Genomic DNA, 18,072 nt, shown 5'->3' with positions numbered 1-18,072 from the left:
TGGGATTGTTGTTGGTACTGCTGTTGTTTATGTGGGATTGTTGTTGGTACTGCTGTTGTTTATGTGGGTTTGTTGTTGGTACTGCTGTTGTTCATGTGAGGTTGTTAGTACTGCTGTTGTTTATGTGGGATTGTTGTTGGTACTGCTGTTGTTCATGTGAGGTTGTTGTTAGTACTGCTGTTGTTTATGTGGGGTTGTTGTTGGTACTGCTGTTGTTCATGTGAGGTTGTTAGTATTGCTGTTGTTTATGTGGGATTGTTGTTGGTACTGCTCTTGTTTATGTGGGGTTGTTGTTGGTACTGCTGTTGTTCATGTGAGGTTGTTGTTAGTACTGCTGTTGTTTATGTGGGATTGTTGTTGGTACTGCTGTTGTTCATGTGAGGTTGTTGTTAGTACTGCTGTTGTTTATGTGGGGTTGTTGTTGGTACTGCTGTTGTTCATGTGAGGTTGTTGTTAGTACTGCTGTTGTTTATGTGGCGTTGTTGTTGGTACTGCTGTTGTTCATGTGAGGTTGTTGTTAGTACTGCTGTTGTTTATGTGGGGTTGTTGTTGGTACTGCTGTTGTTCATGTGAGGTTGTTGTTAGTACTGCTGTTGTTTATGTGGGATTGTTGGTACTGCTGTTGTTTATGTGGGATTGTTGTTGGTACTGCTGTTGTTCATGTGAGGTTGTTGTTAGTACTGCTGTTGTTTATGTGGGATTGTTGGTACTGCTGTTGTTTATGTGGGATTGTTGTTGGTACTGCTGTTGTTCATGTGAGGTTGTTGTTAGTACTGCTGTTGTTTATGTGGGATTGTTGGTACTGCTGTTGTTTATGTGGGATTATTGTTAGTACTGCTGTTGTTTATGTGGGGTTGTTGTTGGTACTGCTGTTGTTCATGTGAGGTTGTTGTTAGTACTGCTGTTGTTTATGTGGGGTTGTTGTTGGTACTGCTGTTGTTTATGTGGGGTTGTTGTTGGTACTGCTGTTGTTCATGTGAGGTTGTTGTTGGTACTGCTGTTGTTTATGTGGGGTTGTTGTTGGTACTGCTGTTGTTCATGTGAGGTTGTTGTTGGTACTGCTGTTGTTTATGTGGGATTGTTGTTGGTACTGCTGTTGTTTATGTGGGGTTGTTGTTGGTACTGCTGTTGTTTATGTGGGATTGTTGGTACTGCTGTTGTTTATGTGGGATTGTTGTTAGTACTGCTGTTGTTTATGTGGGGTTGTTGTTGGTACTGCTGTTGTTCATGTGAGGTTGTTGTTAGTACTGCTGTTGTTTATGTGGGGTTGTTGTTGGTACTGCTGTTGTTCATGTGGGGTTGTTGTTGGTACTGCTGTTGTTTATGTGGGGTTGTTGTTGGTACTGCTGTTGTTCATGTGAGGTTGTTGTTGGTACTGCTGTTGTTTATGTGGGATTGTTGTTGGTACTGCTGTTGTTCATGTGAGGTTGTTGTTGGTACTGCTGTTGTTTATGTGGGATTGTTGTTGGTACTGCTGTTGTTTATGTGGGATTGTTGTTGGTACTGCTGTTGTTTATGTGGGGTTGTTGTTGGTACTGCTGTTGTTTATGTGGGATTGTTGTTGGTACTGCTGTTGTTTATGTGGGGTTGTTGTTGGTACTGCTGTTGTTCATGTGAGGTTGTTAGTACTGCTGTTGTTTATGTGGGATTGTTGTTGGTACTGCTCTTGTTTATGTGGGGTTGTTGTTGGTACTGCTGTTGTTCATGTGAGGTTGTTGTTAGTACTGCTGTTGTTTATGTGGGATTGTTGTTGGTACTGCTGTTGTTCATGTGAGGTTGTTGTTAGTACTGCTGTTGTTTATGTGGGGTTGTTGTTGGTACTGCTGTTGTTCATGTGAGGTTGTTGTTAGTACTGCTGTTGTTTATGTGGCGTTGTTGTTGGTACTGCTGTTGTTCATGTGAGGTTGTTGTTAGTACTGCTGTTGTTTATGTGGGGTTGTTGTTGGTACTGCTGTTGTTCATGTGAGGTTGTTGTTAGTACTGCTGTTGTTTATGTGGGATTGTTGGTACTGCTGTTGTTTATGTGGGATTGTTGTTGGTACTGCTGTTGTTCATGTGAGGTTGTTGTTAGTACTGCTGTTGTTTATGTGGGATTGTTGGTACTGCTGTTGTTTATGTGGGATTGTTGTTGGTACTGCTGTTGTTCATGTGAGGTTGTTGTTAGTACTGCTGTTGTTTATGTGGGATTGTTGGTACTGCTGTTGTTTATGTGGGATTATTGTTAGTACTGCTGTTGTTTATGTGGGGTTGTTGTTGGTACTGCTGTTGTTCATGTGAGGTTGTTGTTAGTACTGCTGTTGTTTATGTGGGGTTGTTGTTGGTACTGCTGTTGTTTATGTGGGGTTGTTGTTGGTACTGCTGTTGTTCATGTGAGGTTGTTGTTGGTACTGCTGTTGTTTATGTGGGGTTGTTGTTGGTACTGCTGTTGTTCATGTGAGGTTGTTGTTGGTACTGCTGTTGTTTATGTGGGATTGTTGTTGGTACTGCTGTTGTTTATGTGGGGTTGTTGTTGGTACTGCTGTTGTTTATGTGGGATTGTTGGTACTGCTGTTGTTTATGTGGGATTGTTGTTAGTACTGCTGTTGTTTATGTGGGGTTGTTGTTGGTACTGCTGTTGTTCATGTGAGGTTGTTGTTAGTACTGCTGTTGTTTATGTGGGGTTGTTGTTGGTACTGCTGTTGTTCATGTGGGGTTGTTGTTGGTACTGCTGTTGTTTATGTGGGGTTGTTGTTGGTACTGCTGTTGTTCATGTGAGGTTGTTGTTGGTACTGCTGTTGTTTATGTGGGATTGTTGTTGGTACTGCTGTTGTTCATGTGAGGTTGTTGTTGGTACTGCTGTTGTTTATGTGGGATTGTTGTTGGTACTGCTGTTGTTTATGTGGGATTGTTGTTGGTACTGCTGTTGTTTATGTGGGGTTGTTGTTGGTACTGCTGTTGTTTATGTGGGATTGTTGTTGGTACTGCTGTTGTTTATGTGGGGTTGTTGTTGGTACTGCTGTTGTTCATGTGAGGTTGTTAGTACTGCTGTTGTTTATGTGGGATTGTTGTTGGTACTGCTCTTGTTTATGTGGGGTTGTTGTTAGTACTGCTGTTGTTCATGTGAGGTTGTTGTTAGTACTGCTGTTGTTTATGTGGGATTGTTGTTGGTACTGCTGTTGTTCATGTGAGGTTGTTGTTAGTACTGCTGTTGTTTATGTGGGGTTGTTGTTGGTACTGCTGTTGTTCATGTGAGGTTGTTGTTAGTACTGCTGTTGTTTATGTGGCGTTGTTGTTGGTACTGCTGTTGTTCATGTGAGGTTGTTGTTAGTACTGCTGTTGTTTATGTGGGATTGTTGTTGGTACTGCTGTTGTTCATGTGAGGTTGTTGTTAGTACTGCTGTTGTTTATGTGGGATTGTTGGTACTGCTGTTGTTTATGTGGGATTATTGTTAGTACTGCTGTTGTTTATGTGGGGTTGTTGTTGGTACTGCTGTTGTTCATGTGAGGTTGTTGTTAGTACTGCTGTTGTTTATGTGGGATTGTTGGTACTGCTGTTGTTTATGTGGGGTTGTTGTTGGTACTGCTGTTGTTCATGTGAGGTTGTTGTTGGTACTGCTGTTGTTTATGTGGGGTTGTTGTTGGTACTGCTGTTGTTCATGTGAGGTTGTTGTTGGTACTGCTGTTGTTTATGTGGGATTGTTGTTGGTACTGCTGTTGTTTATGTGGGGTTGTTGTTGGTACTGCTGTTGTTTATGTGGGATTGTTGGTACTGCTGTTGTTTATGTGGGATTGTTGTTGGTACTGCTGTTGTTCATGTGAGGTTGTTGTTAGTACTGCTGTTGTTTATGTGGGATTGTTGTTAGTACTGCTGTTGTTCATGTGAGGTTGTTGTTGGTACTGCTGTTGTTTATGTGAGGTTGTTGGTACTGCTGTTGTTTATGTGAGGTTGTTGGTACTGCTGTTGTTTATGTGGGGTTTTTATTGGCACTGCTGGTGTTGTTGTGATGTTGTGTTGTTGGAATTTCGGTTTTCGTGATGTTGTGATGTTATGTTGTTGTTGTTGTTGTGATGTTGGTGTTGTTATTGTTGGTAATGTGGTTGTGACGTTGTAGTGTTTTAGGAAATGTGTGAGTATCGTTATTATGGGTGGTGTGGAACTTGTTGTGGCTGATATGAGTGGTGTGCTTAGCTCAGTAGTCAAGAAAACGTCACTGTCGTTATTGAGCAAAACGGGTTAAAACAATCTTGAAAAAGTCTTAACCAAGAAACGTGCCAGATACAAGTGAGTGAATTGTCGCTCTTACAATACCCGGGGCGTGTTATACTGGTGCCCCCTGATACTGTACATTTTATTTTCGTGACTGTTTCTACAGAATTCCTTGATGAGTTAGAGTCTGTGAGGCAGAAAGTCAGCTTGAGCCAGGTTCATGCGCAGGAGGTCCAACCGGTGGCGGTTCACTGCACGGCTGGTGTAGGGAGGACTGGGGTCATTATACTTACTGACCTTATGATCGCCTGTTTACAGAGTAATCAGGTAACATCGAGCAACGTTTACTCAACTTTCATCGACATGTTGAATCAGCTAAGAATACCATATAGGTCAGAAAATTAGCACTTACAATCAGGACCATCCGACTACATCTAAAGTTGTTCTATTTTTTCTTTCGTCACAGCGAGTAAATATCCTCAAGTCACTGATTCGTCTCCGATGCCAGAGAATGCTGTTAGTAGCAAACTTCGGCCAATATCGCTTTGTATATACCACCCTCATACACTTCCTCAAAAATAGCAGGCTCATATGAAAATATCAAGCTAAATGCCATTAGCGTTAGAGCTGCATTGAGGAGCCAAGCCCACTGACAGGATTAACCTCATGGTACAGCACAATGAACTGCCCAACGCCACACCAGCTTCTTGAACACAAATGACAGCAAGCAAGTCTTGTTGAAATTCTGTCCTGCGTTGCTTGCGAATGGTTGTATGTTCGTTTATGAATTAAGCAGTAAATGACACCTTTTTAATGTCGCTGTTATTGTAAAAAGACTTAAGAGTAAAACCTCGTGAAATTTCTCAGTTTGTATGGTCTTCTTACAGAATATATTATATTACGACTGCTTGTTTCAAGTCAATTTGCTCGTATACATGTATGTACGTAAAGTGTATTTTAAAAGTGCTATTTTAATACAAAGTTTAAAACAAACGGAGACATTTTTATGACATGAATTGACTCTATTGTATCATATCTTTGAATACTATGCATTTTTCTTCATGTACTGTTTACATGCAGTGGGTTCATTCTTAACTTTTTAAAAAGATTGCGCTACTCGACAGATTGATAATTATGTAATGTACAGTCAGAAAACAGTGTGAAGCGTGAGTGTTCTCTCAGGCTCAATGGAGACTTGAGTAATTCAAGAAATATTTTAGCTAATAAATGACATCAAGTGTGCAAACAGATTAATATAATTAACTGGATGTTTTTAACATGGAGTGTATCTAACTTTTGTAAAGAGTTTTTATTAAAACATACAGTACCTTTCTTTTTCATGTGTGTTTCAGTGCGTGCTCACCATATTAAGTGCGATTTTTGTCAACTATCTTTTTGCGGTCTGACCCTTTGACGCACATTATCCGCGAGATCTTGGATTGATCTGTTTAGTAAAGAAACGCAAAATCCGTTGGCGGATTCTTTCGGATTTAAGAATCCAATCTTGGATTTTCTTAAAGAAACGCACCCTTAGTGCCAGGGAGTCTACGGCAGTAATTGTCGCAAATTTACTAGTTTTACATGTAACTAACGGAGGAAGGTTTCGGCTGAATATGAACTTTTTAGCTCCTTTCATAGACGAGGAAATAAACCAGCCGCTAAGGAGAAGCAATATGTTTCCATTTTTTATTTGAACCCAGGCAAACACACAATAGTTGTAAAACAGCGGACGAAATTTCTTGAATCGAGCTAGGGGTGATCCCAGAAGATACGCACTCACAGTAGCGTTCTTTGCACTGAAAAGGGAGAACTGACGTTACCCAAAATATAGCTGCTATCCCCCGTCAAAGCGAGAGTATGTTATCACTCGAAAAAAACGCGCAGATCTGAACTCGAAAACAACGTTTATCACACTAGCAATGCGAAAACGCATGCGTCTCACAAGTTGTTTTCTACCACAAGGAAAAGCACTCTACATTTGTGTGTGTTCTCGTATGAAACGTATCTTTCACCTAACATTTAGTCGACACTGACGCTAACTAATCTGCGCATGTGTTTCGAGCAGATTGCGTTTTGTTTTTAAGAGAATAGCGCCACAAGGATAGCAAGAGATTTGCGAAAAATATTTTTAACAATAACTGTGTAATTTCTCGCGCGCTGATTGGCTCATTTTTATCACCAGTACGAGTACAGACGGATAAAATTTGAATTTATGCAAGCTTTCAAGTTCAACTTTCAGCTGTCCAATGAGATTTTATGGATTTTTTTAAGTAGCCAATCAAAAAGCGTGACTGAGCTATTGACAATGTTGGCGTCATTTTGAATAAAATCTACTTATCTTTGTTTACGGCATCTTTTCCCGTCATTTGTTCCCGGCATTTGACCATTTTGGGGTCTTGTTATTGTAAAAAATGAATTGACGTCAAAAACTGACGTCAATTTGTTAAATATAGTTTTGTATGTTTTTAAGAAAATAACGTACGAATGACATGTTTTGCGTAATGCAATCGGGTACCAACCCCACCCAGTCTCCCTTCCCGCGAGGCTAATTGTTTAATTGAAATTATTTAATTAAACAATCATTAAAGTTTACACCTTATGACGTTAGTGCATTAGCGAACAGCAGCCCCCTGAACTATCCCAATAGTGCACTCTGCACTAAAAATGAGATGAAAAATTGCCGTTTCTGACGAGAACCTTTGTGAGCAAGCATCGCTAACAAAATACTATATTTTATCTTCTCCTGGTTTTAAATGCCTCGCGTAGTCTAATATCCGTTTTATTTAAGCACTTTCTTTTTCTATTTTTGTATTTGGTAAAATAACGCGTGATTTATGCTCCGGTCAAATTCTGTGGTACCAAAAGTGACAGTTTTTCTATCGACAGAGCTCAGGAGCTCAGCCTCTTTGTTAATCAGCTATTCAGTGAGTTGTGTAATTGTTCTCAAACATTTCGACTGTCAGCGGCGCACGAAAGCCCAAGGAAAACCACTTTTCTCAAAGGAGTCAGTGTTTAATTTGAAGACGTCGAAAAGACAGCAGCAAATTAATCGTTTTTTCGGACCGCTAGCACGTACGTCATCAGGAAGGTAAGCGTTATTGTAAATACGTAAGTGTATTCCTTGTTTACATAGCTCAATACAGAGATGATTTCAAAGATATTAAACTTCCAACAATCATCCCTCAAAACCCTGGAAATGACGTTTCCGAGAACCTAACTAAGTCTCCGGGGGAGTGGTGAAGCACGCCTCGGGCCCCTTAGAAGACTTCCCCTTCGGCGGACAATTCCCCCAACCCCCCTTCACCAAATCCTGGATCCGCCCCAGCTGTCCTTGTCTTGATGACAAGATGATAACAAGATGACAACGTGTTTTATTCAAGATGATGAAAATAAAATACAAGACAAAGCACATATTGCAAAGGAAACCTAGAAGTCGACTTATGGCGTTTCTCTAAATAAAAGGATAAAACAGATATAAACTATGTACAATGAAAATATATAAATAGAATATTAATAGTCTTGAAGCAGTCAGAGCTTCCCTATCGTGTGTTTAGCAACCAAGTCTGTTCCTAAGAGAGGTTTTTTCGTTACGTACAAGAAACACTCGGATAGTTGGGCCCAAACCTCTAGTCTGAATTTCAGCCGTGTCTTCCCTTTACGTATCCATCCATAGACTTTTCATGGAGTCCACTCCATTCGTAACTTTTTGCGGTGGAATCAGTTCCAGTCCCTGGATCATTTGCAACAGAATTTGGGGATCATTAGCAGGCCGGGATCATTTGCGGGCCTGTAGATCTGTTTAGACTTTTTGACACCCTCTAGCCTTGGTCACAGATTGCTACGATTTCAAACTTTGTTTGTTTGTAACTGTTGCTGCGGATACACATAAATCTTTGCACCCTCAGGAGCCAGGAGCCAGGGGCCCAGGAAGGAATCGTGGGAATTCTGACAATGAGTATTACAAAGAACCGAACTGAAGTCTTTACTCTTTGACATTCACGGTTCATGCAGCCGTCAGATATTTTTTTTAGGATTACACGAGAGCTTTTCAAGGACAATTGAACAATATTCAAGCGCTTGTCTCCTTCAGAATCTTATGTAAAATTTGTTCAGGTAGGGAAGTACACACTTCGCGTTTCTACATGCTACCCAAGAAGCGCTTCTCGCACCGAACAATCCTGGGCGTCCTACTGTGTCTGCATGTTGTTGTCCTAGAGAGAACATCGCAGCATACTTCGATGAAGTAATGGCTCCTTTAGTTGGATTCCTTCCCACCTACGTAAAGGATACCAACGATGCTCTCAGAATCTTTGACACCTTTAGATTTGACGGCTCCGATAAGAACCCCCGCTTCCTGTTCACAATGGACTTAAAATCACTCTACACTGTGATTCCCAGCAATGGTGGATTACAAGCTCTCTCCCATTTCTTCGACCAGCGAGCCCACAAAGAACCACCGACCCACACCCTTACACGACTAGCTGAGTTTGTCCTCACTTTAAACGCCTTTTCGTTCAGTGGGGAATACTATCACCGGGCCATGGAGAGCAAGATGGGTCCTAGTTACGCTTGTCTGTACGTGGGATGTTTTGAAGAGCAGATTCGCGCGCGTTATACTGGCTTCGTCCCACAGCAGCTCAGGCGTTACATTGATGACGTTGTTGGGCGCGCACAGTGCAGTCGCCACGATTTAGAGCAGTGCATCAATTACGTATCTAACTTCCACCCGGCTCTCCAGTTCACATCTACCATCAGTGAACTGGAATTGCCGTTTCTCGATATCAAATTGAGTATTAACGGCGACAAGTTACAGACATCGGTGCACTACGAGGAAACGGACACGCATAACTATCTCCATTACTCGTCACTCCATCCTGATCACTGCAAGGGGGCAATTCCCTACAGTCAGTTTCTTCGACTCCGTAGGATCTGCTCTGATGATACTGATTTCGTGAACAGAGCTACAGAGATGAAGGAATACTTCCGGGCGCGTGGTTACCCTGATAAACTTGTCAACAACGATCTCAAAAAGGTCTCAACCGCGCGCTCCACGCTTCTCACACCAACAAGCCACAATGAAAGCACAAGTAACAAAGTCCCGTTGGTATTAACGTATAATCCATTCAACGTCGGCCCCAGACGGATCTTGCTTGACAATTTCAACATCTTGTCCTCCGATCCCGAGGCACGTAGGGTTTTCCCCGAACCTCCGCTGGTATCATATCGGCGTGAGCGACACCTCGGTAATATCCTCGTGCACTCCGCTGATGCCTCGCCGTCTCCCACTGATGCTGGTTCATTGCCCTGCCGACGGCCTCGATACCAGACGTGCAAGCACATAGCTTCTCAGACTTTTCTACAAGGCCCAAAGAGCGCACATAACATCCGTGACCACTTCACCTGTCAATCTGAGAATGTTGTGTATTGCATTTCTTGTCGTCGCTGCAATTGCCTATACATCGGAGAGACTGGAGGGCGACTAAGGGAACGTTTCAGCGAGCACCTCCGCAGCATTCGAAACCGATCGTGCGGGTTTCCCGTAGCTGAACATTTCAACTCCACCTCCCACTCTCTGGATGACATCATGGTCTGTGGCTTGAAACAGTGCTCTGGCAGTAACATCAGCCGCAAGCAGCACGAAATGAAATTAGTCTTCAAGCTGGGCACGCTTCGACCGAACGGACGGAACGTTAACTTTAATTTCTTGTGAATGTGGGTCTAGCGCAACACATACTATTCACAACACATACGCGCGCTAAAGAATTAAATTTCCTATTTATTTACTCTGTAGTTCAAGCGCGCGCTTTCCGTGCGCGCGTACGCGTACAGTTTTCAGTAGAAACCCGCAAATCGCCTGTTTTCAACGGGAAGGATTCCTATTTGTCCGCGTATATTAATCAAATTACCACTTCTCAACTGCCTTCAATCACTTAACTGACCGGAAGAAATATCTCACCAAGGCAATCAGTTCAGTAAACTTGAATTCCAGCCGTATCCACTGTGATCTTAATAAACAACGTATCACCCCGCACGTATCCACGGGTCCGCAGAGTGTTGTGTGATATAAAGGTAGGGCATCCTGACGCAATGTTCATATCTGAAGTGGGTCTCTTGAAACTTGAGCTGTTAGGATCAGGACGAAACGAATCCGTCACGTCCACCTGTCCCTCTTGATCCAGCAGTCTGAAGGTTACCTTATGGTGAAATGGCCACGGTAATAACGCGTCATATTCACCCCTCATAATCACAAAAAACACGGAAAGATGCGTGCTTTTACCCATACCATCACCATTTGGATACGCTCTCGCACACACCTTGTATCCAAACCGACCCACGTAAAACGGAGGGCTATATATGGAAGGGGTCCTTCCGCTTTTGGCTTCTTGAAGTCTTTTAGGCCACGCATCAATTTTCCAAATATACATTCCATCGTAGGAGGTTGCCTCAAGCATTTGTATTTTGATGTCTTGTTCAGCGAGGTTGACGTCATGTAATGCCAACTGATGCTCGTGCCTATCCATACGCGCGTCATTTGCCATTGAAACACTGTTTCCACTAGCTGATGAAGGCCTGTTACCAACAACCTTCATTGCTTCCCTTTTTAGAGTACCCAGTTGAACTTCATGCTCTCGAATTGCGAGTCTGAATTCCTCCATCTGAGCAGAAAACTGCTCGAACGTTGCAGTATCGCGTAAACTGCCGAGTTGTTGTCGAAAATTACTCAACTCTTTCTTATGATCTGACAAGATACGTTCAGCATTAGCAACTCTGGTCTGCAGAACACGCATATCGTGACCAGCTGCTGCAAGAACTTCTCTCTGATTGTCAAGCTGTGTTTCCAAAGCACGTTTTTCTTCTGTTAGAGTATTGATTGTCTGGTTCATCTCCTCTTCTTTTTTCTGGCATGCAGTGAGTGATTTAGCCAGAAGTTCCACGTGTTCTTCACTCTGTTCTGAACAATGCTCTTTAACGGTGTCTCTTCGGGCCTTAAACGTAAATTTAAACGTAAATTAGTTATCTTGAACTATCTTACTTATATCCTGGTTATATACTTTTAGAAGAAAATTACTTCCCCTCAAGTTGACGAAAAGTCAGCCACAATAGTCTTTTTCACAATAGTCTTTATTCACGCGAGCGATCACACCTCGTGAACTGAAATGACCGCGGAAATGAAAGGATCTTTTAGGCTGGCTTTGTAGCTACACATACACAAAAACGTGACAAATCTCAAGGTCGTGATCTTTGAGAACAGAATGAACTTGTCTTAACAAAATGAAAACTAACAAAAACAGTCTGTGAAAATTTGTGGTCACCCTAAATACTCTAAACAAGCATGATTGAAAATTGGAGACTTCTTAATTCTTATTTGTTTACTATTATCAAATATCTCTTTTCGTTGACAGAGATATTCAAGTTTCTAAAATATGCAAATTACTAAGTGATGACATCATAAACTTAACCGGATTTTGAACAAATATGATGAACAAAGATATCTCAGCCAGCTTGAATCAGAGATGTTAGATTCTTGGCAGTACAATTCTACTAGAGGTGCTCCACAATATGAACCTAACATTTTCGTTACCAGGGTAACATACTGGGTTCCAGACCTCCCCAATATTAAAGGCTTTTCTGGCCACCTTTAGCGTTCTATATTGATATTTGCCAATGGTAGCCGATCTGCATGTTCCAGCAAGCATATAAATATGTTAGGTCGAGTTCATGGCCTTGTTTAATGTTTTTCAAGCTGAAAATCACTAAAATATTGAAATCAGGTCAGAGGGGACTAGTAAAGAGTGGGTTGCTATGGGAACTGAAATTATAGCCGTAGGTGTGGTGCATGTAGAACCAATAACCTACCAAGTTTCAATGGTTTCTGCTGCAAATTGACTGAGATAGCTCTATTTATATACTTGATGTAATATTCGGTTGACTGTATGATGTCATCAGTCCTCTCATTTGCATATTTTACACATTTTTCAAACTTAAATGTCTCTGGAACCAATGCAGATATTTGCAAACAGTAAGCAGCCTTTTTAATCTTTCATGGAATTCTATGTGATTAACCTAAAAATTCAAGGCTTAAAAATTTGATCATAGTACCACTTTAAGGAAATGGCTAATCCTCACCTTAAACAAACAGCCATTATTCTTGAAAGGACAGGCAATCTCTGCTAAAGTACAGTGATTCTCTAAGTGATCATCTATTGAGTCGCGAGGTATGTTACTTTCACCACACCCTTCAGGACATGACAATGGAAGCCTGGGGCAAGTTTTCAAATGATTCTGATGAAGTGTATATGAAAAGGAAAAAGTCTTATAAACATGTTGAGGTGATCTTCCTTGAAAATAAAATGACAGGAATCCATTAAAGAAACCAGCAATCAGTGGGGTCTATAGTCCTAACCTACTAACCTGTTGTTCAGCTTTTGATATTGACACTCCACACCACTGACATGCTGTTTTCTTGTATAAACAATCACGTTCTATGTGGTCCTTTAGATTTTGGGACAATAATTTAGTGGCACAGCCTGCATTAGGGCACTGTATTTCCTTGTAAGCACACTGACTAAAGTGTTCCTTTAAAAAAAAAGAACATTTGGGATTTGCATTACATAATAACCTGTCCACTGTGCACCCACGTTTGCTTTTTCCTTGTACGTTTTTAACATATAGTTTCTCTTATACACTCTCTTTCATTTATCCTTAGGTACAGAATGACTTTTCACTAAAATACCATTGATTTGAACAATGGGATTTTGACTAACAGGTCGCAGAAGCTTCACCATGAAAATGATCATGTGCAAGTCACAGAGGCTCTGCAGAATTACTACCACCTTGAGTGCCAGTTTTCACAAGTTGCACAGTGATTATACAGGGGTTTCATTCCTTTCTCAGTATTTAAAGATATTAACAATTATTGATCGGGTTTTTGCATGTATTTTAAAAGCCAAATTATGGTAAATAACTATACCAATGAAAGACAATAATCGGGAAAAAAATTGTGTGTAGCAAATTTGTTAACATTACCTGTAGCAGTAGTTGTAAACTAGAAAGTGTTGTAAGTGAATGGCATTAAACTTACTACAAGATTCTGCCACTTTCCGCTCCAAGTACATCCATGATTGTGATTGCTACAGACACAAACTAACTGTAAAAGCTCTCTTTGGCAGGAGATATCTTGAAAGACTGGATCTACAATCTGTCCATCTACAGGACATTTTCTATTAATACCACTGCAAGTTTAATCAGAGTAAAAAATATATTATATTCTTACAACACTATATTCAGCCTTCTAGCAGTGTTCCATGAATAAATGTAAACTACACTGTATAGCACTGATATAGCAGCAATGTCCTTGTTACTGTCAAATTTCAAACATCAACAAGCAGCCTTAACAAGAAGTTGATTGAAATCATAAAGAACATTAAATGTGGAATTTATGTTAAAAAAAGTGGTACATGTTCTTCCATTAAGTTGCATCTGAAAGATTACAAGACAGCAAACACTTCAGAACTACATGTACTTCTAGTGTTATTTTTCAGCTTTCCTTTTAAGTAAGATATGAAGTCAACACGCCTCTAATGTTCACAGTTTTCATGCTTTCATTACTTTTAACATTGTATGTAGTAACTTGACTCTGATTATTACCTTAACTGAGTGTCTGTGTGTGATAATTAATGCTGGAAGAGCTTTTTAAATTTTCAATAATGAACAATTTCTCAGACATCAGTAAGTTGTCAGTCACGTTTATGATCAGTCCATACTTCTTTAAATTAGTATATAATGTCTTCTTTCTAAAAATAGCTTTTTACAATAACTGTCTAATTTCTTGCATGCTGATTGGCTCATTTTTATCATTAATAAGAGTACAGACGGATAAAATTTTAATTTATGCAAGTTTTCTAGCTCAACTTTCAGCTGTCAAACTGTCAACTTTTTAACCAATGAGACTTTATTGACTGTAGCCAATCAAAAAGCGAGAAAAGCTATTGACAATGTTCGCATCATTTTGAATAAAATTCACTCATCTTTGTTGACGGCAAGTTTACACATCTTTTCCCCTCATTTATTCCCGGCATTTCACCAGTTTGGGGTCTTGTTATTGTAAAAAACAAATTGACATCAGTTTTTTCTGGGTCTGTCCTCTTATTGATGATAAATTTTGTCATAACATTGTCAAAGTTTACTGTGCTACCACTCACCTGTGGCTCCTGGTTCCACAACCACTTTGACAATGTTATGGCGCAATTTATCATCAATAAGAGGACAGACGTATAAAAAACTGACATCAATTTGTTAAACCTACATGGAATACAGTATGTGCAAAAAATAGGGGAAAAGGGTACACAAGAGAAGGGCACAACAGAGGTTGTCTGCGTCATCAATAAGCATGAGGTTATCTAGAAATCTTGCTCCTATTCAGTTATGGTCTTGATTAGTTTTGATAATTGATAATCAATAATATTCAATAAAAATCAATACAAAGTAGTTAACCATTACCAGAAATCAATAAAATCAATAAAAGGTTTCATGGTGAGTAATCTGACTTTCAATTAGTGTTATCAATTTTATCAATAAATATGGAATTTATCCATACTAGCTTATCTTACAAAAGGAAAAGTAACTAGCATCTGGTGATAAATAGACTTGCAATGAATAAACCTGGTATGGTCACCAAATGTGTTGTAACTGAACCATAAAATCAAGAATAACATTGTATGAAAACTTACTCGTGGTCTCCTGTAAATAGATTCTCAATGAGAATCTCACTATGTTACAGCTAGCCCCTTCAAACTTTCAATTTATAGATTTATTCGTCAGTTTTAAGCTATTGATTTTCTCGATTGACTACCTTGAACTGAGCGGTAAAAACGAAGGTACAGGAACAAGGGAAGGGGAAGGAATTACAATCCTTGCTCATGCTTCCATCAAGACCATTTACATGACGAATTAGAAAAAAGCCCAACAGAAATTTGTGTGCTGATTGGTGTTTCTATTTAACAATGGGATTATGAGCTGGAGATTTATATCGCATGATAGTTGCCCTCATCAGCTATCATGAATAGAAAGTCAAAACTTTATCTAAATTCTCGTCACAGACATCTCGAAAAGACAAAGCAGCCACCAGTTTGTTAACCAGCACACACTGTTAGGCTACAACAGAATACTTCTCATTGAAACGCTTCCCAGTGGTATCAATCAGTATTGTTCTGTATTAATTTTGAATTGTTTTATTGTTAACAACAAAGGTGACAACAAAAACAGAAAGTGGTATTCCATGACTATCTGATAATTAAATTAGTTCCTGTTCATCCATGATAACAAAATTTGCGTTTTGAGAAAAAACAAAATCATTTCTTTTCTATTTCTTTGTCAGATATTTAACTTTCTTTCATTTATCCCCAAAAAACAAGCTCATCCTCCATGTGTTTTGGACAAAACAAGGGTTTCATGTTACATACCTTTACAAGGAAAACAAAAGTATCAAGTTACAAAGTTGGCACGAAGAGCTAAATTGTCACATTTGTTCAACGTATTATTGAATTTAAAATGAGTGAAAATCGTCGCATAACACTAGAGTAAAATTAAAAAGCTGTTGTGACAAACAGTAATTGTAAATAATTTTTGGACCTTGAATGAAAATACAACCTTGAAACATACTCACTGCTAAGGGGAAAAGTCCTAGCAGACTACCAAGGTAGATACAAACTGGAAGTGAACCGAGCAGGAGTGAGTACTTACGGGACTACCGTGCCAGAGCCATCAATTGCACTCTGCACTATCTGAGATTGTTTCACTAGTTTCAATAATTTTAGGTTTTTGAAGTCAAAACACCATTAATGACCTACTGTTTCAATGTAGTCTTCTCAGGAATTTAATATAATTATCCCATTTATATCTAAATGTTCCTCCAAAATTGCGGGAAAACAAACACATCGCCATTTTGTAGACGATGGACAGCCACTGCACTCTAATTGCGAAATACTAATTGATCCCAGACATCCTCTGAAATGGACTTTTTCTCAGGCTGTTACAGGCACCGTTGGTTTCCTTCATGTCGTTCCAAAAAAGTGACTGCAGATGACGAATTCATGATCGTGTGATGAGTGAATCTCTGCCGTCAGGGAAGTTGCTTCACAGTTTGTTTGGAAGTTTGTTGAGTTTCGCACTTTCTAACAAGATGCAATCAAGGATATGTTACAAAGAAGAGTTAAAGAGATGCAAAATCTATCACATGGATCACAGGGGGCGCAAGCTCACAATGCAAGGAGTTAATATTTTTTTTAAATCTTTATGCGAACGTACAGCGTGCGAAACATGACCAAGTTACTGCCAACATTTACTATTACATAATGACCGAGTTTGGTTACATGAAACGTGACCTTCACCTCGCAGCATATGGTGGTGTTGTGTTACGACAGTTTGAATTTATAAAGATTTGTATGGGGAAAAATGGTAATCAACATTATAGCTGAAATTTTGGTTTTTTTGCAATAAAAATGGCTTACCTCAATGCCTTGTTGCCTTTTCTTTTGTCATCTCGCTTCTCAGCTCGATCCAAAACCTTTTAAGCGAGTTATTGCTTTTTGGTTTTCCTCTGCTAAGAAAGAGTAAAGGCTACACACTCGATTCTCGACTGACCCATGCTCAAAGCCAAAAAAACAAAAAAACTGAAATCCTGCCACAAATTCCTCCACAGAATCATAGTACAAAGTTAAGTGCTCCCTCTCAGTTAAATTCCAAGCAAAAATTCATCTCCACAGCGCACGCTAAAAAGCTCTGAATCAAAGAAAGCTAGCCATCTGGACTGAGGAATCATGCTGCTGGGACCAGCCATGGACGCATTTGAAACCTGAGCGGAATGCCGGGCTAACAAATTGACCCTGACAGGGGTGTACTTTGCTCCGGTCATGGCTTGCCGAGAATTGTGCACTCCCTTCCCCTGGTCAGGGTCAATTTGTTAGCCCGGCATTTCACTCGGGTTTTGAATGCGGATTCAGATTGAGCTGAGAAGCGAGATGACAATAGAAAAGACAACAAGGCATTGAGGTAAGCCATTTTTATTGCAAAAATATCAAAATTTCAGCTATAATGTTGATTACCCTTTTTCCCCATACAAACCTCTGTAAATTCAAACCGTTGTAACACAACACCACCATATGCTGCAAGACGAAGGTCACGTTTTGCGTAACCAAACTCGGTCGTTATGTAATAATAGATGTCGGCGCTAACTGGGTCACGTTTCGCACGCTGAACGTTCGCATAAAGATTTGAAAAAAAATAATAACTCCTCGCATTGTGAGCTTGAGCCACCTGTGCGTGGATAAGATTTGCCTCAAACTTGGAACTTTTGAGGAATTACAACCACTGTGCTGCAAACTTTGGCCATCTGCACCAAGAGATGTTTATCATCACGTGATCACTTTTTTTGAATTACGTGAATGAAACCAACGATGTGTGAAACAGCCTGAAAAAAAGGCCATTTCAAAGGACGTCTGGGATCAATAATAGAAACACTTGTGAAAGTTCAGGAGAACTCGCAAAAACTGTGGCTACACTCCCAAACTTCCACTCGTGTTTCTACTAAGGTAATTTCCCTGAAATTAAACTGGATTTTTGTTCAAACTTTGTCCAATGAATATTTATCATATGAGAACTTTAATTATAAAATAAAAAAGGGGGGTGCCCATGCTAGTTAAGGAGCAGTGAGGCATTGAAAATGTCCCATTTTAGCGTTATTTGATGCTTATTACGAGAACGCATTCCAAGTTATTGTAAACTCTTTGTGAGCCCAGACTCATGAAAACACGCCTCAAACTACAGTCAATACTTGTGTCGGACACAAAAACTTTTTAACCACACGGCCATGGGCCAAGCGCAGTTCA

General features: G+C 40.0%; 3 protein-coding genes across 3 annotated transcripts in view; 2 read left to right on the top strand and 1 right to left on the bottom strand.

Moving 5' to 3' along the window:
* LOC110051322 (tyrosine-protein phosphatase non-receptor type 21-like) overlaps positions 1–5,519 on the top strand; it is a 64,651-nt gene extending 59,132 nt beyond the window's left edge. The window contains exons 20-21 of the mRNA XM_089288378.1: positions 4,353–4,513; positions 4,653–5,519. Of these exons, the coding sequence (XP_089144504.1) occupies positions 4,353–4,513; positions 4,653–4,781 (290 nt within the window). The 3' untranslated portion in view covers positions 4,782–5,519. The remainder of the gene's footprint in view (positions 1–4,352; positions 4,514–4,652) is intronic.
* Positions 5,520–7,537: 2,018 nt separating this feature from the next.
* Positions 7,538–18,072, bottom strand: part of LOC110051321 (TNF receptor-associated factor 3-like) — a 14,291-nt gene continuing 3,756 nt past the window's right edge. The window contains exons 2-5 of the mRNA XM_089288379.1: positions 13,269–13,419; positions 12,599–12,763; positions 12,314–12,469; positions 7,538–11,172 (exon numbers count right to left, since the gene is read on the bottom strand). Coding sequence (XP_089144505.1) covers positions 10,156–11,172; positions 12,314–12,469; positions 12,599–12,763; positions 13,269–13,419 — 1,489 coding nt within the window. The 3' untranslated portion in view covers positions 7,538–10,155. The remainder of the gene's footprint in view (positions 11,173–12,313; positions 12,470–12,598; positions 12,764–13,268; positions 13,420–18,072) is intronic.
* On the top strand, positions 8,433–9,896 carry LOC110051302 (uncharacterized). Its single transcript, XM_089288380.1, has one exon. It carries the CDS (start codon positions 8,433–8,435, stop codon positions 9,894–9,896), a length of 1,464 nt encoding a protein of 487 aa, XP_089144506.1.

The sequence above is a fragment of the Orbicella faveolata genome, unplaced genomic scaffold (assembly GCF_042242905.1).
Source record: "Orbicella faveolata isolate gen_17 unplaced genomic scaffold, um_ofav_v1 contig_15, whole genome shotgun sequence".
Taxonomy (NCBI): Eukaryota; Metazoa; Cnidaria; class Anthozoa; order Scleractinia; family Merulinidae; genus Orbicella; species Orbicella faveolata.
Note: the sequence above shows the minus strand (reverse complement) of the source record. Positions and strands in the feature narration are given on the sequence as shown.

Bases quoted from the DNA above. Each gene is read 5' to 3' on its own strand.
- LOC110051302 (XM_089288380.1), top strand. From the start codon at position 8,433: ATGGCTCCTTTAGTTGGATTCCTTCCCACCTACGTAAAGGATACCAAC.